The sequence below is a fragment of the Neolamprologus multifasciatus genome, chromosome 19, assembly GCF_963576455.1.
Source record: "Neolamprologus multifasciatus chromosome 19, fNeoMul1.2, whole genome shotgun sequence".
Lineage (NCBI taxonomy): Eukaryota > Metazoa > Chordata > Actinopteri > Cichliformes > Cichlidae > Neolamprologus > Neolamprologus multifasciatus.
Window position 1 is genome coordinate 17919649 of NC_140457.1, and position 20715 is coordinate 17940363.

At 41.7% G+C, this 20715-nt stretch overlaps 1 protein-coding gene across 4 annotated transcripts in view; it reads left to right on the forward strand.

Annotated features, from left to right (window-relative positions):
• Positions 1 to 20715, forward strand: part of asap2a (ArfGAP with SH3 domain, ankyrin repeat and PH domain 2a) — a 60061-nt gene that overhangs the window by 14469 nt on the left and 24877 nt on the right. For all 4 annotated transcript variants that reach the window (XM_085144283.1, XM_085144284.1, XM_085144286.1 and 1 more), the window contains exons 2-4: positions 3075 to 3147; positions 10644 to 10789; positions 12688 to 12762. In XM_085144283.1, the coding sequence (XP_085000409.1) occupies positions 3075 to 3147; positions 10644 to 10789; positions 12688 to 12762 (294 nt within the window). The remainder of the gene's footprint in view (positions 1 to 3074; positions 3148 to 10643; positions 10790 to 12687; positions 12763 to 20715) is intronic.

Consider the following 20715-nt stretch of genomic DNA (forward strand, 5'->3'; position numbering starts at 1 on the left):
TTAACTCCACCTTATGTTGAAGAGGGGATCAATGAGATCCTCCTGGAAGCCTTCTACACTCTCGCAGAAGCTCAGATACCAGCAGAAATGCTTTGAGTGCTTTTATGGCTTTCGTTCTTAGCACTTGGAGTAGACTTAATGTACAAAGGCAAGTCCCAGGTGAGATTAGCTCTACTAAAAAAATGCGCTCTGGGTTAAAAGTCTTTGTGTAGTTGAATTGGTTTGGCGGCGTATGCAGAGATGATACTCTTTGTAGGAAAGCTGTACTTTTCCTCAGTCCTTTTTCCGATTGAAGCTCAGTCAGAGCTACAGCTGCAGAGTCTGTCTGAGCCAGACAGAGCTAATGGGATAATGGCATATGTTACAAATGAGTCATTTAACAGTAGCTGAAGGAACTAAAACCACAGCACTGTAAGTCCCACTTATATGCAAAAGCTTCTTTTAATTTGCGCAGTTCCTCTGGTTAAATACATCATATTTTATTTTTAGCACATGTTACTGTTACCAGACACTGCTGTCTGGAAGCTTAGTTGTATAAACACATATGTTCGGGGGGGGGAGGAGTTATATTTAGAAATGTGAAATATTAGCACTTTGCACATGCCTGTGTTTTCACAGCATGAAAAATGCCTGAACTGTATATGGGAGAGATTTGGTCTTCTGTGAAACACCAAGTAGAGGTTGACAGTGCGGATAATATGCTGCTGTTTCAGGGGTCAAGGCTAGGTGAGTGTGACCGCGGGGCATTTTTCAGCTGAAATGAGCAGACTAAATGCATTTGTCAAAGGCAGGAGTGTGTCATGTATCTTATTAGTTTAGCATTTGTGTTAACAGTTCTGCACATATTAAAAAAAAAAACTATTAAGAAGTTAATAAAGAGAGTAATGAAACAGGAAAATGCCCACCAGTGTCTGCTAATAAGGGAAGGTTAAATCATTCATCACTAAAAGTGAGTGAAGTTGATTGAGAGCTCTCCTGCTAGGGTAATGTTTCTTTTTGCTTCATGATGGATGTGGGAAATAAACTTCCTGCTATGTTTCCATCCTCAGTCTGCTAATCTGCTGATCTGCTAACTAATTTTCTCATCTGCAAATTAGTGATTTGCATCAAACACGCCAGTGCCAAAGTGCATTAAGCTAGCATGCTTTCCAGTGATCAGGGGTAGACTGCTTTTGTTTCAAAAGAGATTTCCTATTGTAAAAGACTCCTCGGCTCGATTAGTATGGCCGACCTTGTGAATGGTAAGTTGTATCCCTCTGGTTTTCCGTCAAACCCACTCTTAGTTACAGGCCTAGAGACCAGTGGGTAGTCCACTGGCAGTCACCAGTTCCCACACCCAGTTTGCGAGTGGTTTTGAAAGTAAAAGTTTTGCCTTTTTTGCCTTCACTGCTGCTTGGCAAGTGGTTGGATAGTGTTTGCAGACTAGTTGGCAAGCAGCTGTGATATGCCAGAAAGCACAAGGAGGTATTTGGTGCTCTTTGCGTCCAATTTAACGTAGTGACAGCCTGCGTGACATAAGATGGCAATGACTAAAATCATCACCTGGCAGCTCCATAATAGTTGGTAGTTTCATGGTTTCTCTATCCATTTTTTAATATACAGTTTTTTGAAGTTACACTAATTTTATATTGAAGTAAGTGTAAATGTTATAGCTCATTAAACTCATTAAAATGCTGTTAAACTATGAAAGTTTCATCATTCTGTTCAAGACTGATCCCCCACACCCCATTAGTCTTTTTTCCCTCTTCCATGAGTGTAACTGTATCCCCTAACAGACTGACAGGGTCCCCCCTCTTTACCCTTATAGGTGGCCTCTGTGAGCCCGTACTGACAGAAGAGTGAAAGAGGACATTGTAAATGTTCTTGTCTTTTCTCTGAGCTCTGTGTTTTATTCTGTCTTTCCCTCAACCAGTGCCACTTAATTTATCTGTCACTTTCCCTTCAAAGTCTCTCATCGCTTCCTCTTTTTCTGTCAGTGTGGGTGAGATGTGACCTCAGGGAAAACGACGTGCTGAGCAGTTATTCAGCATCTCGGAGCCTGGATATTAAAACGGCACCGATTTATGGATTTAATAAGTTTTGTCATTGCATCTTGTGCAATTGCAGAGTAGAAAAAGTGTGTGTGTGTGTGTGTGAAGTATGTGTGAGTACATTGCTGAATGGGAGTCATTGTCTATTTTTGTTTTCAGGGAGTTGAGGGGATACGATGGGTGTCAGTAAGACGGGGAGCGGGGCAGAGAAAAGTGGCGCCGGCTTTGCCCTGGTCAAGCAGACATACTTAATAAAGTCCCTAAAAACTTAATTTCCTAAAACCCCCTCACCCCAAAAGATTCCTGTCATCACCGACACAGTGGCGCATTGTGTGAGCTTTTCTCTGTGAGACTAGCCTTAATGCATTGGAGGGAAGGTTGTGCGTGCAAGTGTGTGTGACTTTGGTTAATCATAGACTTGTGTATATTCATTGCGGGGAAAATGCCCTTCTTGCAATGGACCTCAGTTACTCACTGTTCTTGCCCTACGAGCCGTTGCAGTAATGAACACACACACACACACACACTGACACACTGACTAATGAGGGAGCCCAGGTCTATTCTTGGCTTTACCTTGAATAATACATTGCTAGGAGCCACATCGGCGGGTTAGAAACGCACAAACTGTAGCGACCACACACAGGCGTGGATTGAGGTTGTGGACTAAACCGAAACCACTCAACTCCTCATTACAATTCAGAGCAGAAGCGCAATCTGGGATTAGGAGGTAACTATCTAACAGTACACATTTAATAAAGGTGGTACATTGTGTTACTGCAAAGCATGGCTGCTTGCAAAACCTCAAAATCTCCACACAAATATGAGCGATTCAGATATGTCCATCTACCTCACAGGAAAAAGCACCGTACAGACTGGTGTTTCTGTATTCTGTGCACACTGTTGCACTACATCCTACTGAGTTTACCTTTGGAAGAAGAGTAAAGACCTCATGCAGACTATCATGCGGCATCTTTTTCACGCCATAAATTTGCACGAAGTTGAACGTTGACTTCTTAATGTGCTCTTCTCTGTGTGTCTGTCCAGGCTCTGGATGTGGATCGCAGCGTACTGTACAAGATGAAGAAGTCTGTGAAAGCCATCTACACGTCTGGGCTAGGTGAGTCTTGACTACGCTCCATCACCACAGCAGATCGCCAGCCTCTTCTGGATTACTGAAAGAACAATGCTGCATGATTCAAATATTATGAACCATTTTAATATCCCAGCACTGAAGCAAAGAGTTAATTTGCAGTAAGACTAGATGCTTATTTCTTACCTTTTGAGTCTCCTTTAGGAGGAGACTCCTTGTTGGAGTGCAGTGAGTGCAGTACTTCTACGTCTTTATTTAGTAAAAAAAATATTTAAGAGGTTGGTTTGCTGGAAATGCTTTTTTTTTCAGTTCCTTTGGTCTTTATTTTCTGTTTGATTTTAAAAGAAAGTATATCCTCTGTCTTTGAGGGGGAGAGAGAGGTTTTTGTCTTTTAAGTCCTGTGTATGTGTGTGTCATTACCATGCTCATTATGCCTGGCTGTGCCAGTGTTGGGTGTTTTTTAGCGTCTTTTGTTTGGCCTGCCTGACAGAACCCCGCTGAGAGGCAGAAATGGAGAGAGACCTCTGAACAATGTGCTGAGCACGTCTTTTTCAGAACAGTGTGAGCTCTGTTCAGGCCAGAGGGACAGCTGTCTGATCCAGACCCCCGGAAGGAACAGCTGGGGAGGGGCACAGCCTGTGTTTGTATGTGGCCGCTGAGGCATGGACACACATGTTCTCACGTCACTCTTAAACATGCATTTACATTTATAACGTCCAGCACTTTTCAGTCCCGTGTAATCTTACATGCAGGTGTAAGTGTAGGCGTATAAGCTGCAAAATGTTGCCTTAGGCTCTTCATTTGAATCTTTTTACTGGGACGTTGCTGCATTTCAGACGGTTTTTTATAAATGTTTGAAGTAGAAACATTGCTTTGTCTGTAGGAATACCACAGGGAATGCTCTTATTTATGCTCGCATGAATGGAGGTCACCTTTTGTTATCAGCAATTATCAAGGAGAAGCAGCCCAGACACCAGTGTGTTTTGAGTATAACCCAGAGGATTTCAGTTTCATGTCTGTGTGATCCTCATGTGCCGAGTACATCGCATTTTTAAATGGAAACACAATAATGACAGTTATTTAGTATATTTTCCAAATACAGGCTACTAAATTAAAAGCAATGCCTTATACCTAAGTTTTATTGATCCATATTTCTATAATAACGGTACATCCACTGAGTGTTGTGACAAGGGCAGTTTAAATTACTACCTGCCAGTTCACTTCAGCTGTTAGGGCTTTTTGTTGCTTACATCTTGCTAACTCGCACTTGTTTTTATTATTAGGCGGCTGCAGACCTCCTCTGTTGTGGCTCAGTGTGCTCCCTGCCCAGCAGCTAAGTGTATACACACATTTAGCTGCTATGTGGGGAATATAGTGGAGTATGTTGCAGGTGAAGCCAGATAATTACCTTTTGGATTTGGTGGTGATCAAAACAAGAAAACCAGAAAAGTGACTATTATATTTCTCAGGTGACCAACCCAACAGTGTGTATTTCCTCATTCAGCACACCTGTGTCCCAAATGAAATGAGCTTTGCCAGGTTGTTGTGTTATCCCAAAGTCTGACAGACCTCGGTATCATTAAATCGAATGTTTGTCACTTCAGGGCGGCAGGCTAATGCTAAGGATTTAAAATATGAGCGATCTGCTTCCTTTGCTCCTGCAGCCGTCTACAGAAAGCTTGGCTTGCTCGCTAGTGGCTGCATATTTTGTAGTTGAACCGCAAGGCAGCGCCGCCTTGTTTGGTTGACAGCATGCCAAACTAACCCGCACATCAGTGTAATGTAAATGGGTTACATAGCACCGTAAATAAACAATCCCTCGACTGCAGTTTAGGAGCAGTGTTCATGTGGGTGGCTTTGCCAACCCTTTTACCTGCAGAAACAAGCTACATACACTCAAAAATGATCCTATTGGCTCTTTAAAACCAGCTGAGATTAATTAGATTGTAAGTGGTTAATGACAACATGCAACTTGTATCTAAAGCCAAGCTCTAACATAAATATAGAGGGAAAAGGATCACTTGAGTTTTCCTAAAGTTCACCAGACAAAGTGTTGTGGGTAAAGTGTGAGTAATGTGACACATAACAGGGAGCCTCAGCACCTGCTATGGCTGACTGACTCTTCCAAAATTCTGCAAAGATATTTTAGGCTAAGAAATAACGTATTGTAACGATGAGGAGAACGAGGAGCTGGGTAAGCAGAGGGAATGTTGAAGGTTTAGAGACTATATTGAGGTCAAAGCAACGATTTTTTTACAGAATTACCATCTCAGGGAAAATCTTAGAGGCTGGGTGTGCATGGTGAGTTTGTAATGTGGATAAAGAAAAAGATGGGAAAGGGAGTGAGAAAGGTGGAGTGGTTTTAAATGAGCAGGAGAACCCTGTGTTGCTGCAGAGACCTGTCAAGGTGTCAGCATGTGGGTTTTGATGAATAAACCAGCAGCAGCATCTCAGACCTCAGAAGAAGCAGGAGCTGATCGCACAGAGCTGCTCGGACAGGCTTGTCAGAGCAGCTGAACAGAGAATAACTGGAGGGGGATGATGTACCTGTAGCCGGGAAGGACATTTAGTTGCTGAATATAATGCAGAACTCAGACCATGCTGCATCAGAGAAACACTGAAGTTGATCATGTGTCTGCAGGTAGCAGAGAAAATGAGATTCTCCATAATCTTTTAACACGATTACCTTTAATTAATGTCTGAGATAAGAAAAAGAGCTCATGTTACTTGTGTAAAACAGTTTCTTAGATTTTAGTAAATACAATTTAGAAAATATAATGTTGTCTTAGCAAGACTGAAGGTTTCAGGTGGAGTTTGCAGCTGGTTAAGCTGCTGGGTACATAATTGATATTTAATTATTTATGTTTATATATAAATATGTATATAAATGTTAAAATAAATTATTTGCATGTGCATTGGCTTGCATAGAAATGTAGCTTTAGACAAAGTTAAATTGGCCGAGCTAGCCCCCCCAGTTTCTGTTTTCATTCTAAGCTAACTGGATTTGTACTATAGCACATGTTCTCACTCACTGTCCTCGTTCCAGGAATTTGCAAAAAAAAATATTTTAGCAAAACATCAAACTTGAACTTTAAGGAAAGTTTTCTTTCTCCTTTGATTGTCTCTCATGCCTCTGCGATTCCTTGTCTCTGTCCCGTGGGATTAATAGTCACGCTTCCTTTTCTGTGTGCTTGTGGTCATTTTGCGCAGCGTTGTTTTCATTGAGTCCTTAGAGAGATCTGTAATTGATCGGAGGTCACCGGCGCATTGTGTCGCCGAGCGTCAGCTGACCCGGACTTACGAAGCTGTGTGGGAGAGACGGAGAGAGGAAGCTGCTATCTGGTGATTAAACCCCGCATGTGTGGGAGAGAAATGGAAGAGGCTGCAAAACAAGCCTTTGGGATGTAAGATAATCCTCAGCAGACGCCTGGAAAGCTATACATGTGTGTGTTTGTAAGTTTAGGAGGAAAGATACAGCGGTGAATGCCACAGGCGTGAGCAGGCTTCTGTCTTGCAGTGAATGCAACTTTATCATTTCCTGAGGTTGAGCAACAGGAATCCTTTTCTCTCCCTTTGACGCACAATACGCCATTTACTTTCAAGCCGACTTCTTAAGGCATTTCTCATGCTGATTTTAAATAGACAATAACATCCACTCTCAAAGTTTCACTCAAAGGAAGATGAAAGTACTGGCTTCAGTTATACAAAGGAGAGGGGACCATCTATCCTTTTATTTTCCTTATCTTCATACATTACTGAGACAATATACGCTCAACAGTCAATTTATTCAAACTGCTTATTAATGATCTACTGCAAATAACACGAGAAAGCTTGTTTCAGAGATACCAGGAGAAGCTAAATAAAGATGACTTATTATGAACTGTGACTCATGCAAAGCTACACTAGTAGAAACTAAGATTAAAAATACGGACTATGAAAAAAGCACAGCATTCCCCACATTGAGTTTTTTGCAGAGTGGTAAGGGTTTATGTCAAAGTGGGCTGAATTGTGATTATTTGCATACCTGTGCAATAGTCTGAGGAATCACTAAGAACTCTCAGTCGGCCTGACAGCTCTTCACTAATTGTAGTTCATTTAGTTTTTTCTTACTTTGTTATATTCTGAGTTTGTCTTCTCTGAGAAATTTCCCTGTAACCTCTCGTCAGAGCCTGAGTTGGCATCTTTTAGATCTGCAACAATTGGAGGTAAAATCAGCTTATGTAATTCGACAATCAATGAAGCTTTTAAGCTCTAATCATATAAAATCCAAATTCCCCATTTTCTGTTGTTGCATATCTTTAAGTGAGGCTCGGAACACCAGTGTTCATGGAAATGTTTACTCAGTGTCTACACATCTGCAGGTAAACAAGGAATTAGCAGGTCGTGTTTGCAGTGTAAACTACAGGAAAATGTCTCTCCTGTCCTTTGTTGGTTTTTTCCTGCCACGTAAACTCACACGCCCTCTGCTCTGTACTATGGGGCTGCATGCACGACATGTTTGGGTCATGTTACAACAAATACACATGTAGTCACTAAGCTGCCCTGGAGGGGTTTGTGCTATTTGTCAGCTTTGAGTAGGGCTCTCATGTGCCACTTCAAAAACAACAACAGGACCCCGCCCTGTTGGCTCGAAACCTGGCTGAGCTAAACAGCTGGAGCAGATTTGGAAAGTGGGCTGTGGATGTGTGGCAGTGGTCGGTTTCTGACACATGACAGTGATTGAAGTTTACTACATCTTTGTGTGGTACATCTCACTGCAGGTCTTTGTTATGTAAAAGAGGATTTGGTGCTTTTGGATTTTTATTTAGTTATTTTTTTGGATGAAGAATTGATCACTTTATCGAAACATGAAATCGTTTTTTCCCCCTTTATTTATTTTTGTAGGTCTTTTATTTCTGCACTTACCACAGACAGAGGGGGGAAAGTCTCATTATAACACATACTCGCCAGGCTTCTCATTTTGCCACTTCCCTTGTGAGTCTCATGGCAGCTTTCTTATCATCGACCTCTGTTATTGCGTCAGATGATATTTTGTGGCTTAAATTAGATTCGTCTCGTGAGCATGCCTGCAGGTAGTGACTCAGGCTTTCAGCTCTTCCCTTTTAATAACCTGATGGATATGTCAGCGGCCAAGACGTGAGCTTGTGTGTGTGTGTGTGTGTGTGGGTTTTACCTCTTAAAAGCTGAGTCATAATGTGGTTGCAGGTGTCTTTTGGCATGCATCCTCACAATTTCAGATTCCCCCCCCCCCCCCCCCCTCACCACCACCACCACATCCCCTTATTTTTTTTCTTTCAGTTGTTCCTCCTTACACCCCTTCCTTCCACCTCTGTTGCGTTTCTCTGCAAGTTGTCGTCATAGCAACAGTCACCTGGTGTTCCATCGCTGGCTCCACAGCTGTCCCAGTGGCATTGGTTGTTATCAGCAGCCTAGTGTGGCGTGAAGTGCATTAAGTGGAATCTCCTAGGCCTAACCTTGTGGTACATTAAACCAATTTTAGACACACTTTGAGATTTTGGGGCAGCAGGCGGCATTAGATGAGGGAGGCCTTTTGTGTGCGTCTTGCGGATTACATTGAAAACCGGATGGCAAGCTTGACACGATGATCTGCGTGGTGTTGTCACGATACCCAGGAAAACTCTCAATAACATTTTTTGATACCACGAGGAAGTTTGACCCCAGATTTAACAAAATAATTTCAGATTATCATCAGAGGTTTCATTAATTTTACAGATTATGAACATTTCTTTACAAAACCTAATAATAAACTAAGGGTACAACAACACAATACCTAAAGTCACAACCACTTAAGTTAGAAGAGCATAAAAGTTGAACTTTAGATAAATTGTTGTGGTTAACATTTCTGATAACTGGTTAATTATTCAGTGGTATTGAAATGGGAATTTTCCTGACCTCATTTAATTTAATATCAGTGTTTATTCTCTATTAATATTTGAGTATTGATACTTTTTTTTTTTTCTTTTTGACAACCTTAGTGAGGATTTAAGTAAATTAAAGAAAACTTGAGATTGAACTGGTCCGGAGACGGCCCAATCAGTGGTGATCAATGCTGCCACAGGGGCGCTGGGATATTGGCTTAGTGGGAACTGGGGCACATAGTAACCGAGCCCGGCAACCATCAGATGCTGACATTATGTGTAGTAGTCCAGCTTGCTCTCTATCGTCTTGCAGCCTTTCACCACAGGGGCGCTATTTCCTGGTGGCAATCTCATGCTTTTGGACGGCTGTGAACAGCGAGCAGGAGTTGGCGGTTTGCTGATTACTAACTGTCAGGATTTGCATATATACATCCCAGGTCTGCACAAGCAACTCACTGACAACAAAATTTAGTTAAGATTGGCAAAATATTATATAAAGACCTTGCCTAGATGATAGCTAAAGTATATGTAACACATTTAAAAGGGACCATTTTTTTTCTCCTTATTTCTGTCATTTATTGTTACAGTAAGCATTCATCAGTCAATTTTAGCGTCAAAATTGGGAAGAACGATAAAAGAAACTGCTGATCTACTGCAGTTTTCCCACCCAACATTGTTCAGTCTATAGCATGAAGACAATGAAGACAAAATCAAGTCCATCGATGCCATCGAGTGAAAAGGGCGGTATTGTAGGAACAGGAAAGATGGCGGGCGGGGAGAAGATAAATGGGTTCAGTGCTACAGATGAAATCAAATGCTGAAAAATAACCCTCAGATGGGGACCGGTTGTCAAAGACGTGAGCGAAAGCACAAACACACGCTTGGCCTTATAATATTATTATTGCATATCATTTGAACATTTGCGCTCTCTCTGTGTATCATTCTGTTTAGGCTAATTATCTCATCTTTTATATTTGTACGACCTATAAAATATGAGTATGCCCAGTGGGTGTACCTATAGACACACTGTAGCCTACCAAGAAAACGCACTTCTCTGGATAGAGTCTGACCAATTTATCAGGCAGCAGATATTAGCTATTTGTCCATCTATTGGTATTGCCAGTTATATCAGTCATTAAAGGGAAATTTTAAAAAACTGAAGAAGAGACAGGAGAAACACCCTTCAACCATGTTATGAGTGTGGATGTTGACTGGTTTGTCCACCAGAGGGCACTGTTTGTAATACCACAAACACGTAAACATGTTATTATAGCACATAACAAATATTAACTCCTGTATTGTTGGTCTCTATAATTCCCATAGCCTCATTGGTCTGTCCCATCTTTTTTTTTTTCCATAAATGATTGCAATTATAACTTGACTGAAACATTTTATCAACATGTAGGGTTAATTTGTAGAATTTATGGTTTGTGCCAGGGGTGAGTATCTCTTTTGGTCTGTCCCTGCTGACCACCTTCACTATAGACGTGTGAGGAAAACTGTGTAATGGAAGGAAACTGGATTGTTTTACACTGGAAGACTATCGCCATGCATTATTAATACTTATTGATTGACTTTTAACTTGTTAGGATCAGAGAGAAAAAGACTTTGGTTAATCTGTGTGTATATATGTGTGTTTTTCAGCACATGTAGAAAATGAGGAGCAGTACACTCAGGCCCTGGAGAAGTTTGGAGAAAACTGTGTGTACAGAGACGATCCTGATCTGGGCTCGGCTTTCCTCAAGTTCTCCGTCTTCACCAAGGAGCTCACGGCGCTTTTCAAAAACCTTGTGAGTTCACACTGTGTGTGTATGTGGCTGTATGTGTGGGTGGGTAAAGTCCTCTGGGACAAAGAAAAATTGTCATGCTGTCCTTACTTGTGTTTATTCCACCGTGTGTGTGTTCTCTAACACACACTGAGCACACACCATGTCCAGCTTGAACTTAAAGCCCTGAGGACGTAGCCCTAGTTTTTCCATCAAGACATCCGAAGAGCCAGTGCAACACCAAATATCTCCTGGATCTAATACTGCCTGATCTGTTAAGCCCAGGTCTTGTATGAAAGCCAACGCTTTATTAAAAAAAATTGGACTCCATCTTGTGAGGTCTGTCGCTCCCCTCGCACACTTTATCAGCTCATACCGAGAACAGGAGCTTTAGATTTTGTGTTGGTGTGATCTCAGCGTCTTATATTAAAGAAATATGAGCTTCTGCCTGACCTGGATGTGAAGATGTAATCTCCAATAGCTTAAGAAAGCACTGGGTTCCTAGATTGCATGTCGGGGCTGGCATTTATAGCAGCTTGGAAACAGCCGAGTTGAAGGCAGAATTTGTGTCTTTAACAAGTTTGAAATGTGATTAAAAATGAAAATGATACCAAGGGTGGTGGAATTTTTGGACCCAAGGCACTGAGCTATGTGTAATTAACCCTTTTGCACCTTCACTCGATGTTTTCTCACAAGCTTAACGATTCCTGAATCCATTTCAGACTAAAATCTTAATAGCATTTCATTCAATTCACTTTTGTTTAGATGCCACCGATTCACAATAACAGTCACTTTGTATGGTAAGCTCTTACAGTGTTAGAGAGGATCTCCTACAGTTGAACAAATGATCAATTCAGGTCTCAAGCACACAAATCTAGAGCTAAGTCCGTGACTCTCGTGGCAAGCATGGTTTCCAGGAAAAAAAAAATCTGCATTCCTGGACTGGTTGGCAAGCGTAGGTAGCTGAGTATTAGCAAGTATAATCAGTCCCAAAGAGCGTGCCGCAATAAAAACCTCTCTGTGATTTGGTTGCTAGCAGATTGTAGTGATCGCCTATAGTTTGCATGTACATGGACTTTTCTGCAAACACTCACCGTTTACTCTCCGAGAAGCAGTGAAACTTGAAAAGATGGAACACCAACCAGAAATCGAGAGCATTCTCCTTCAAAGTAAAAGATTTATCTCACTGCTGCAACCAGAACATGTTCAACTTTTATTTTGAAGGAGAACAGTATTTGCTTCCTGTTTGTGTGACATTTTTCACAGTTTCACTACTGTTTGGCAAGTAGTTTGCAAGTATCTGGAGACTTCTGTGCAAACTACTGACAACTGCAGCAACCTGCTAGCAACTAAAGCTATCACAAGTAGTTTTTTGGTGCAGCATTAAAGTTTTTCCCTTGTCACCAGAGGCTGCCAGATGGTCACCAACACGTATCTAAGCCTGTGTGACTGAGGCCTTATCTTCATTAAGATGCTACATACTGCAGGCTTAAAGAATAACTTAAAACGAATGACCTGATTCAGCTGATTTCCAACCTTCCTTGACTGAAAAACCATCCATACCACTGCTTTTATTGTAAAACATGACCAGTTGTATATACATGCTGTCGCAGTAGATGTTTACACATATTTATTTTTAGTGTTTAGTGACTGTTTCCACTGAACCTGTGTGACGTATTCTGTGTTACAATTTGTCTGCTAGTTGCTTCTTTATTTGCGCAACATTAGCCTTTCAACACTATTATTTGCTTAAGATGAAGAGCTGAAACTCTGGATACTCTGGATTTTTTTATGTCCACTGCAAGGAGACACAGGACACTGCTGAAAGGATTACGTCTCAGTGACTTTCAGTCTCCTGCTGTCTTAAAATCTCTGATGTAACCTTTCGACTCTTATTTGTGTCTCTCTTCAACTTCCTCCAGTTCCAAAACATGAACAACATCATCACCTTCCCTCTGGACAGCTTGCTGAAAGGAGACCTGAAGGGTGTCAAAGGGGTAAGGCAACTAAACAGCAAGTCTTTGTGTTACTCTCCATGTGCTGTGTTTTATACAGGAGGAAATATTAAAGCCATTATTCTTGGATGATGCCCTGAAGTACCTCTTATTCTGCGATAGTGGACTGACACTAAGGGCTGTTTTTGCACAAATTTCAATGTAACTGTCAGCTAATGAACATATTCATCTTGCAGTTGTTTAATCCGTCAAAGAAACCAGATCGCAGAGTGAAAACGGCTCACTAGAAGTACAGAGAGACCTTCTGAGTGGTTCAAAGCTGCTGGACAATTATTACCCTCCTTTAGGTGCTGCAGTCTAGCTATCAAGGTTAATAACACGCTGCTTTGATCTCAGACCACGTTCCTGTTCCCAAAAAAGTAAAAGTGGAGCTGGCAACACAGAGAGAGAGAGAGAGAGAGAGAGAGAGAGAGAGAGAGAGAGAGAGAGAGAGAGAGAGAGAGAGAGAGAGAGAGAGAGAGAGAGAGAGAGAGAGAGAGAGAGAGAGAGAGAGAGAGAGAGAGAGAGAGAGAGAGAGAGAGAGAGAGAGAGAGAGAGAGAGAGAGAGAGAGAGAGAGAGAGAGAGAGAGAGAGAGAGAGAGAGAGAGAGAGAGAGAGAGAGAGAGAGAGAGAGAGAGAGAGAGAGAGAGAGAGAGAGAGAGAGAGAGAGAGAGAGATGGTGGATGAAGCAGTTCCTGGAATATACCTGTCTGCAGCAGAGCTGATTCATCAGACTGCAGAATAAAAAATCAGCCTCTGACTGAATGAATATTAATGTTAATGTTTTTGTGTAGTTATGCAAAACTATGAAGGATGGAGTCCACAATCTCTCATTTTGAGTGATTATTTAAAACAGACCTGTTTTAATTTCCTTACATCTGTCCTTAATTGCTGCTACAATAGTGCAGGTTCATATTAAAATGGCCATAAGGTCAGCAAGCGTGCAAATAACAACACCAGTGAGAGCAGATATTCTTAATAAGGTTCTCTCAGGAGCACAGCTGCTTACAAACATGCTATTTATAGGCTTTGTTTGCAAGGGGAGGCCAATCAGATACTTGACTTAAAGGGAGAAGGGCGCTAGCTAATAATGTATTGACTTTTTCAGATCGAGGATGAACAAGGCCCAGAAAAGAAATAAAGATTATTTTGAACCATGAATTATGCAAAGCTACTTTTTAGAGGCCGTGAATAGAAATGCGGAGCATATGAATGTTTGAGAATGTGTTACTGTGCATGTGTTTGCAGGATCTACTGCAGTGCTTCTCTCACTTTTTCTGTTGTAAGATCTAAAAACAAAACAATATTCATATGCTTGGCTGGTTCAATTTATAACTGTGTGTTTCTTGTTTAGCTTGGAGAAGCAAAACAGTTTTCTGCCCATCATGGTCGGTTTGTTTAATTTTGCAGTCCTTTCAGGTATAGAATAATAAATATGTTCTCCTGTAAAGTCATATTTTTTTTAACTCTTCTTCTTGAGAGCCTACTAGGAGTAGGGATGGGTATCGTTTAGGTTTTATCCGATACCGGTGCCAAACCGGTACTTTTGAAACGGTGCCGGTGCTTAAACGGTGCCCAAACCGGTGCTTAAAGAATGGAAAACACAAAATTGGTCCAAAAACCTCTCATGTTCAGCTTTTTTTTTGTAAAAAGATAACAATGTTAGTCTTTTCTGCAGGTATAGGGCATATATGGTATCACTCTGGGCTGGAAGCAGTGCTTAAACAATGGAAAAAACACAAACTTTGTCCAAAAACCTCTCATGTTTAGCTGTTTTCCACTTTTTCTTCGGTCATTTTAGCCTTTTTGTCCAGGGTGAAGGGAGTATCTGCCATCAAACAAGAAGACAGCCGCATGTAGCTATGATGGTGTTTGCTAGTTCACGTTACATGCATTAATTTAATAACGCGGTTAGCTTACTCAACGTAAATTACACACGAACAACATTAAGCTACTCACGCAGAGAAGAACGGCTGCTGCCATCATCATTTCTGCTACACTGGCAGGGCTAGGTTCATCGGATTTAAAGTGTGACCTCCTTTGACAGTATCAGCTTAAAGCACTTGTTGCAGGCTGCTGAGTTTGCATCTTTTGCTGTGAAGTACAGCCAGACTTTTGACCGCTTTGCCTTGGGCATTTTTAATCTGTAGCTCTGCTCTAAAAGAACGTACGTACCTGGACCCGCCTACTATCCTCGAAACGTAAAATGATTGGCTAGACTCTAAAGTGTATCATTCCATACCAGTTGGTGGCGGTAATGCACCTTTCAGTTGTTTGCCAACCGCCAATAGAAATGTAAGGAAGAAGAAAGTGTCACAGCTCGGGAAAAAAAAGCACCGAAATAAAGCACCGAAATGCGCGCTGCTTTTCGGTCTGGTTACTACCGTTTATGTCAGAACCGGTGCCATGATGGCACCGGATACCGGTACCCATCCCTAACTAGGAGTAAACCTTGAAGCTCTTCTCTGAGCTTTCTGTGACATTTCAAGCCTTCTTATAGAGGAAATTAACTGAGTGTGCATCAGAAGTTAGCTGGGGTGGTCTCTGCCTGTGCAGCTATGCTCTGAAAAACCTGGAAACTATTTTAATGGTCCTTAAACTGAGTCTTTATTGATATTTTACGAGGTGTCAAAACAATGTCGTCTTTATCGGGGGAAGAGCTAAACAACCGTGAAATGCCACCAAAACAAAAGCAGTAAATTAAGGTGGGAATAAAAGACTGCAGCTCAGTATTTTCGCAGGTTTTTAGTGCTACGTTTGGAGACTGCAGTAAGCGAGGGAGGGGTGACACAAAGACTCGCAGCAAGGAAATGTTTAATGCCTGCAAACACGCTTTGGTCTGAAATAAAGTGTGTTGAGGTTTAATAGACAGGCCTGTGCCTTGTGTATTAATGCAGTCTGCTAGACGGTCATGTGTGTCCACCAATTAGACTAAACCCAGACAGACACTCATCAACAGTCTCTGCCAATCTGTAATGCAATCAGACTGTCCACAGTGGTCTGTGACCTTTCACTCTCTAGGCACATGATTAGATTTGGTTTCCACTGAGGTATGATGTAGTTAAGTCGGCTCTAATGAGGGTGGTTGCCATGGAGAAGCCAGTTGTCCCCATGACCCCTGGCCACTTTGTGCTGTCTTGCCCCTGAACTGCCCCTTTCCCCCCCTTTTTCCCTTTTTTTTTTTTTTTTTGGTTCTTTTGCGTTCTTTCCTCAAGTGTTGTCTTTTTGGCTTCAATCTCCTTTTCTGTTCTGTGATTTCCTGCCTTTGTCCTCTCGTCTCTGTTTTAACTCTGCTGATATCTCCGCCTTTCTCTCTCGACACTCCCCCCCCCCACCCGGCTTTGGCAGCCAGTTGTATCCGCAATGCTTGCCCACTTATTGCTCATTAGCCCACAGATGATTCTCATTACCCCAGTGGCAAAGGACTAATGAGCTGCTGGTTATTTTATACTTCAGGGCACACTCACATTTACACACACTTATATAAATGTCACCAGTGATGTAGTCACTAAACCTGGAAGTTAGGCTTCTACAAAAAGAGAGAGAAAAGGTCACAGAGATGTACAGTGATGTTTACCTGTTGCTCACCTACACAGCCCAGAGGCTTTCCCTCGTCTCTTCCTTATTGCCATTCATTATTCATTATTCCACCACTACCACAGGAAGTACCTGTTAGGAGAGCGGGTGGGGGGTGGTGGTGGGGGAGTAGGAAGAAGTCCAGACATGCACGACAGGCTGTTTACACTACAGGAAGAGGAACAACTGAAGTATAATATATTAATTGGCTAATGTGGATGTCATTAAAAAGTAATGTATTTAAAAGATCAAAGGAGCTTACGAGGAGGAATGTATTGCAATGCGGATGGGAATTATGTACTTCACCAGTCACAAGCAGGAACATGATTTACACATTTGTATGCTCATTTTAAACAAGTTGTGGTGTTTTTGGAACAAATATGCAACAATTTTACAAGCAAATCAAACTCACCTTGAATAAATGTTGATGACGGAAACCTGAGTTCACTTTTATTAATGTAGCTTCGAAAGCAGACCGTGCTTGAGGTAATAAAAGGAACTTGTGCTGATTTCCCATTTTGTTCTTTGACTTTAATAGAATGACTTTGCATGATTTAGGGTTCAAAATAATGCTTGTTTATGTTATACCAGTCCTGAATAAAACATCTGAGCTCACCTACCGTTTTAGCACCTTAAGCCCATCTTACCTATAAGTCCCCCCCTTTTTTAATAGATAGGATTAACCCTAACTTCTGCCAGTAACTTTTTACTCAGCATTTAAGGCTAAATGTATATCTTGATCAGATCATTTCTCAAAAATTTACACACAAAAGAGGGCAACTAACAGTAACACCTCAACAAATGAGGAGTATGATACGTATTTTGAAATGTACTTCCCTCTTGCTGTTCAGTGCAGATCAAAAATGCAGTTTGATCTCTTAAAATTCTCCACGTTCAACGCTTCGGTGCGGCAGCTTCAGTAGTTACCAGCCTTTACATTTGATTTAATTCAGGATTTAATGGCTTTCTGGTGACCGGTGCTCACATAAACCCTGTTAATATTCTGCCAGTGCTGTCTTCAGCAATGAGTGCAATGAACTCATTCTGCAAGAGGCAGCAGCTAATGGCTCTGGGATTAGAGGGCTAACACTTAACAACCTGTCACTGCTGTTAATCGATTAAAAACCCCGACCATCTTATCACAAAGGAGAATCAAGATTTCATGTGTAAAAGTCAATTTTAAGGCAATGCAACACCCTTCTTCTTTTCGTATTTTGCTAGGAAAATGTGAAATGCATTTGTTATGACCATCTTTATTCTTCAACACAGCCTGAAGTCTCTCAGACTTTTTGTCATTTCTTTATGTAGTCTTCAGGAATAGTTTTCCAAGCTTCTTGAGTGACATTTTGCTCTGTTTTTTGTCAAGATAATCCAACACTGCTTAATAATGTTGAGCTCTCTGGGGAGGCGATCCATGTCTGATGGTGTTTTTTCTAGTCATTATGTCTTTGCTGAGATCATTGTGATGCTGAAAAATGAATATGTTCGTGCTGCCAGTGAGAGGCTTTCCAGATGGTACTCCATGGTGGATTAAAAACTGATGGCAATTTTCTGTGTTCATAATTCCATCAATTTTCACAAGATTCCCAGCACCAGTGGCTAAAATGCACCTCAAACCACGACAGAGCCCCTACAGTGTTTTACAGATGGTTGTGGAAGTTTTGGTATACCTCAGCATTATTTCCCTGTTTCCCTTCTTATAGAAAATGGTCAGGTACAAGGGCTGGACTGAATGAAAAATCGGCCAATATCCAAAGAAAAGCCTTGAAAGGTTTCAAAAAACATGAAGAACTATTGATCAAGACCACTTTGAAAAAAATGACAGGAGTAGAAGAAAGTCTGGCTGCTATGAAGAAATTAGTGGTGGCTAAAGAAGTTTTGCACAGTAATGAAATTCTTCACTTAAATGGTCTTTGCTCACGATTAAGCCCTTTCACTGTAGTACCAACAAGAACGCCGCTGTGAGGGTCAGTGGAAAGCCCAGTAGTGTTATTGCTGGAGATAGACACACTCCCTCTCAGGAGAAATTAGAAAGTGTTGATTTTACCAGTCTGTTCTGCTAATACTGAATTGTGAGAGTGGATGCCTGCATGACATCATACCTGCCGTCTACTCGCTCATCGCATGCTTATGGAGAGGTCTCTAACACACCGTGAATCATATCAACTTATCAGTATTCAACCCCAGTGACTAAGGGGTGCAGAACCTAGTGTGTGTGTGTGTTTGGAGCATTGGGAGGGGGAAGCTAGTGTGGACTAATGCATTTGGATCGAGGGATGTGAGTCCAGCTGTGTCGTCCCCCCCCCCCCCCCCCCCCCAATTGTGTTTCAGTGGATCGTGAACACTCGAAACCGCCAACGCATGCTAGCTGTTGGAGGTTTTTTAGATGAGAGCTGATCTGTGTTCGCTGATCTCATTAGTTTGCAAACCAAATACTCTGCAGCATTAGTGCTTTTAAAAATGACATTGGCAGACATTTAAAAACAGCACAAGGAAGTAGGTTAACGTACCAGTGGACCTCCGCTGTAGTAACCCTTTTGTAGCACCACGTCACATGTAACACAGGCTTAATCATTATTCTGGTGGCCTTGCATCAATTCAATCCAAGCATTTTTATTTATTTTTTTGCAAGTCATCCCTCTGCTTTCTCCCTACTTTCCTGCCTCTCTGAACCTTTCTGTAAAAAAAAATTAAAAGGAAAAAGTGGGTCAGTAAACAGATCTACAAAGTTTTAAAGTTAAGAGTCTCCACATCATTGATACATTTGAGTTACATCTTATTACATCCCTTTTCTGTTTCTCCACTCTTGCCTGATCATATCTAAGATCGCTGTGACATTCAGGGGTCTTTTTGCTGCTCACACTTTCTTCCTTTCTCTCTAAATATTCTTTAGCCAGTCTGTTAAATGATGACAGTAACATTTCATTTGTTTCTCTTCCTGATAGGCCCCCCAAAACATGCTTTTTTTTGTCCATCTTTGGCTGTGATGATAGAAGGATTATGGGCTGCCAGCCAATGCAAATGCTACGTAGTTCTTTGTCTTTTGTGCCCTCTGTCTTCTTTGCAGCAGGCGATAAGCTAACACACAAAAAAGATCCCAAACACAAGCAAGAGTAATCCACAGTACTGTTTTTTTTTTCACATGTTTTTGACAGCTGCAGCATGTAGTGATTCTGCCAGGGTGTACATAGACCCCACACTCCCCCAGTGGCACCCTTACCTCTCATCAAGAGCCCTTGAAAAGGACTCCGATCTACTTTAGGTTGCACATTTAGTATATCTGTAGGAAAAGGTGTGAGGCACGTATTCCAGGAGCTGCTAATCCTTCACATGTATGCTCCTTGTATGGTCCTGGGTAGTAAAAGATCGCCTCCTCCATCTTTAGATTCAGCCAGACAGGATACAGAGTGCTAAAAGCCTGCATATCTCTGAGGGAGTGTTTTGCCCCTGTGCCTTGTCCTATTCTGCTCTGCCCTTCCCTGCCCAGTGATGCCTCTGCCTGGTATTTTTAGCCATTGTTACCATTTTTCCTCCTCTCTCCGGCTCTGACATTTCCTTCCGCTTACCCTCTTTCTTTTTTTTTCTCTCACTTGCTCTCTTGACCTGCAGTTCATTCTTTTAGCGGCTTCCTTCTACACTTTCCCCACAGTCCTGTTCTTTTACGTTGGATTTTTATAGCCTTTTATACTCTCTTTACTCTGGCGGTTTCTGCCGTTGAGCTGGATGAGTGAATGGCCCAGTGAACCATGTTGTGATCCTGTGGGCCGACAGGTCGAGCCTGTCACTCCTCTGCTGTTGAAGTGGAGGTCAGCGGTGGGGATCAGCTCACTCTGGAGATCTAACAGTGGCACTGAAGCCGTAAGCAAAACCTAAGGCAACAGCAATTCATAGCAAGGTGGAGAAAAGTGCTGCATGATTTGGTTTGGCTTTCTGTGGAGAGCTCACTGTAATGTTTTAATTACAAGAATTAAAGCAGCTTAATTGCAGTTAAATCCTTTAGTTTTTTCTCTGTTTTAAAAAATTGTTATTATTGCGTGCTGTACAGCAGATTTTCCTGGCCTCCTGACCCCCCTCCACTCATCATAACAACACAACAGTTGATTTTGGCGTATTGGTTGTTTTTTAGGGAATAAAATGGGCAGCTGTACCCAGTAATGTCTGCTTTGTGCGTCCTAATCACTGTTTAATCAGCACTGGAGCACCAAAGAGGTGCTTTAATCAAGAGTTTTGCTCAAGCAGCACACGACGGCAAGAAATTGTTACCAGAGAATTTGCGTTATGAATGCCAGAAACAGTCACCTTGTGCTCCTGCTCACTGTTGAGACAAATGCCGTCTGTATAGATTAGCTATATTTTTTGCAATGTTTTGCTATTGACATG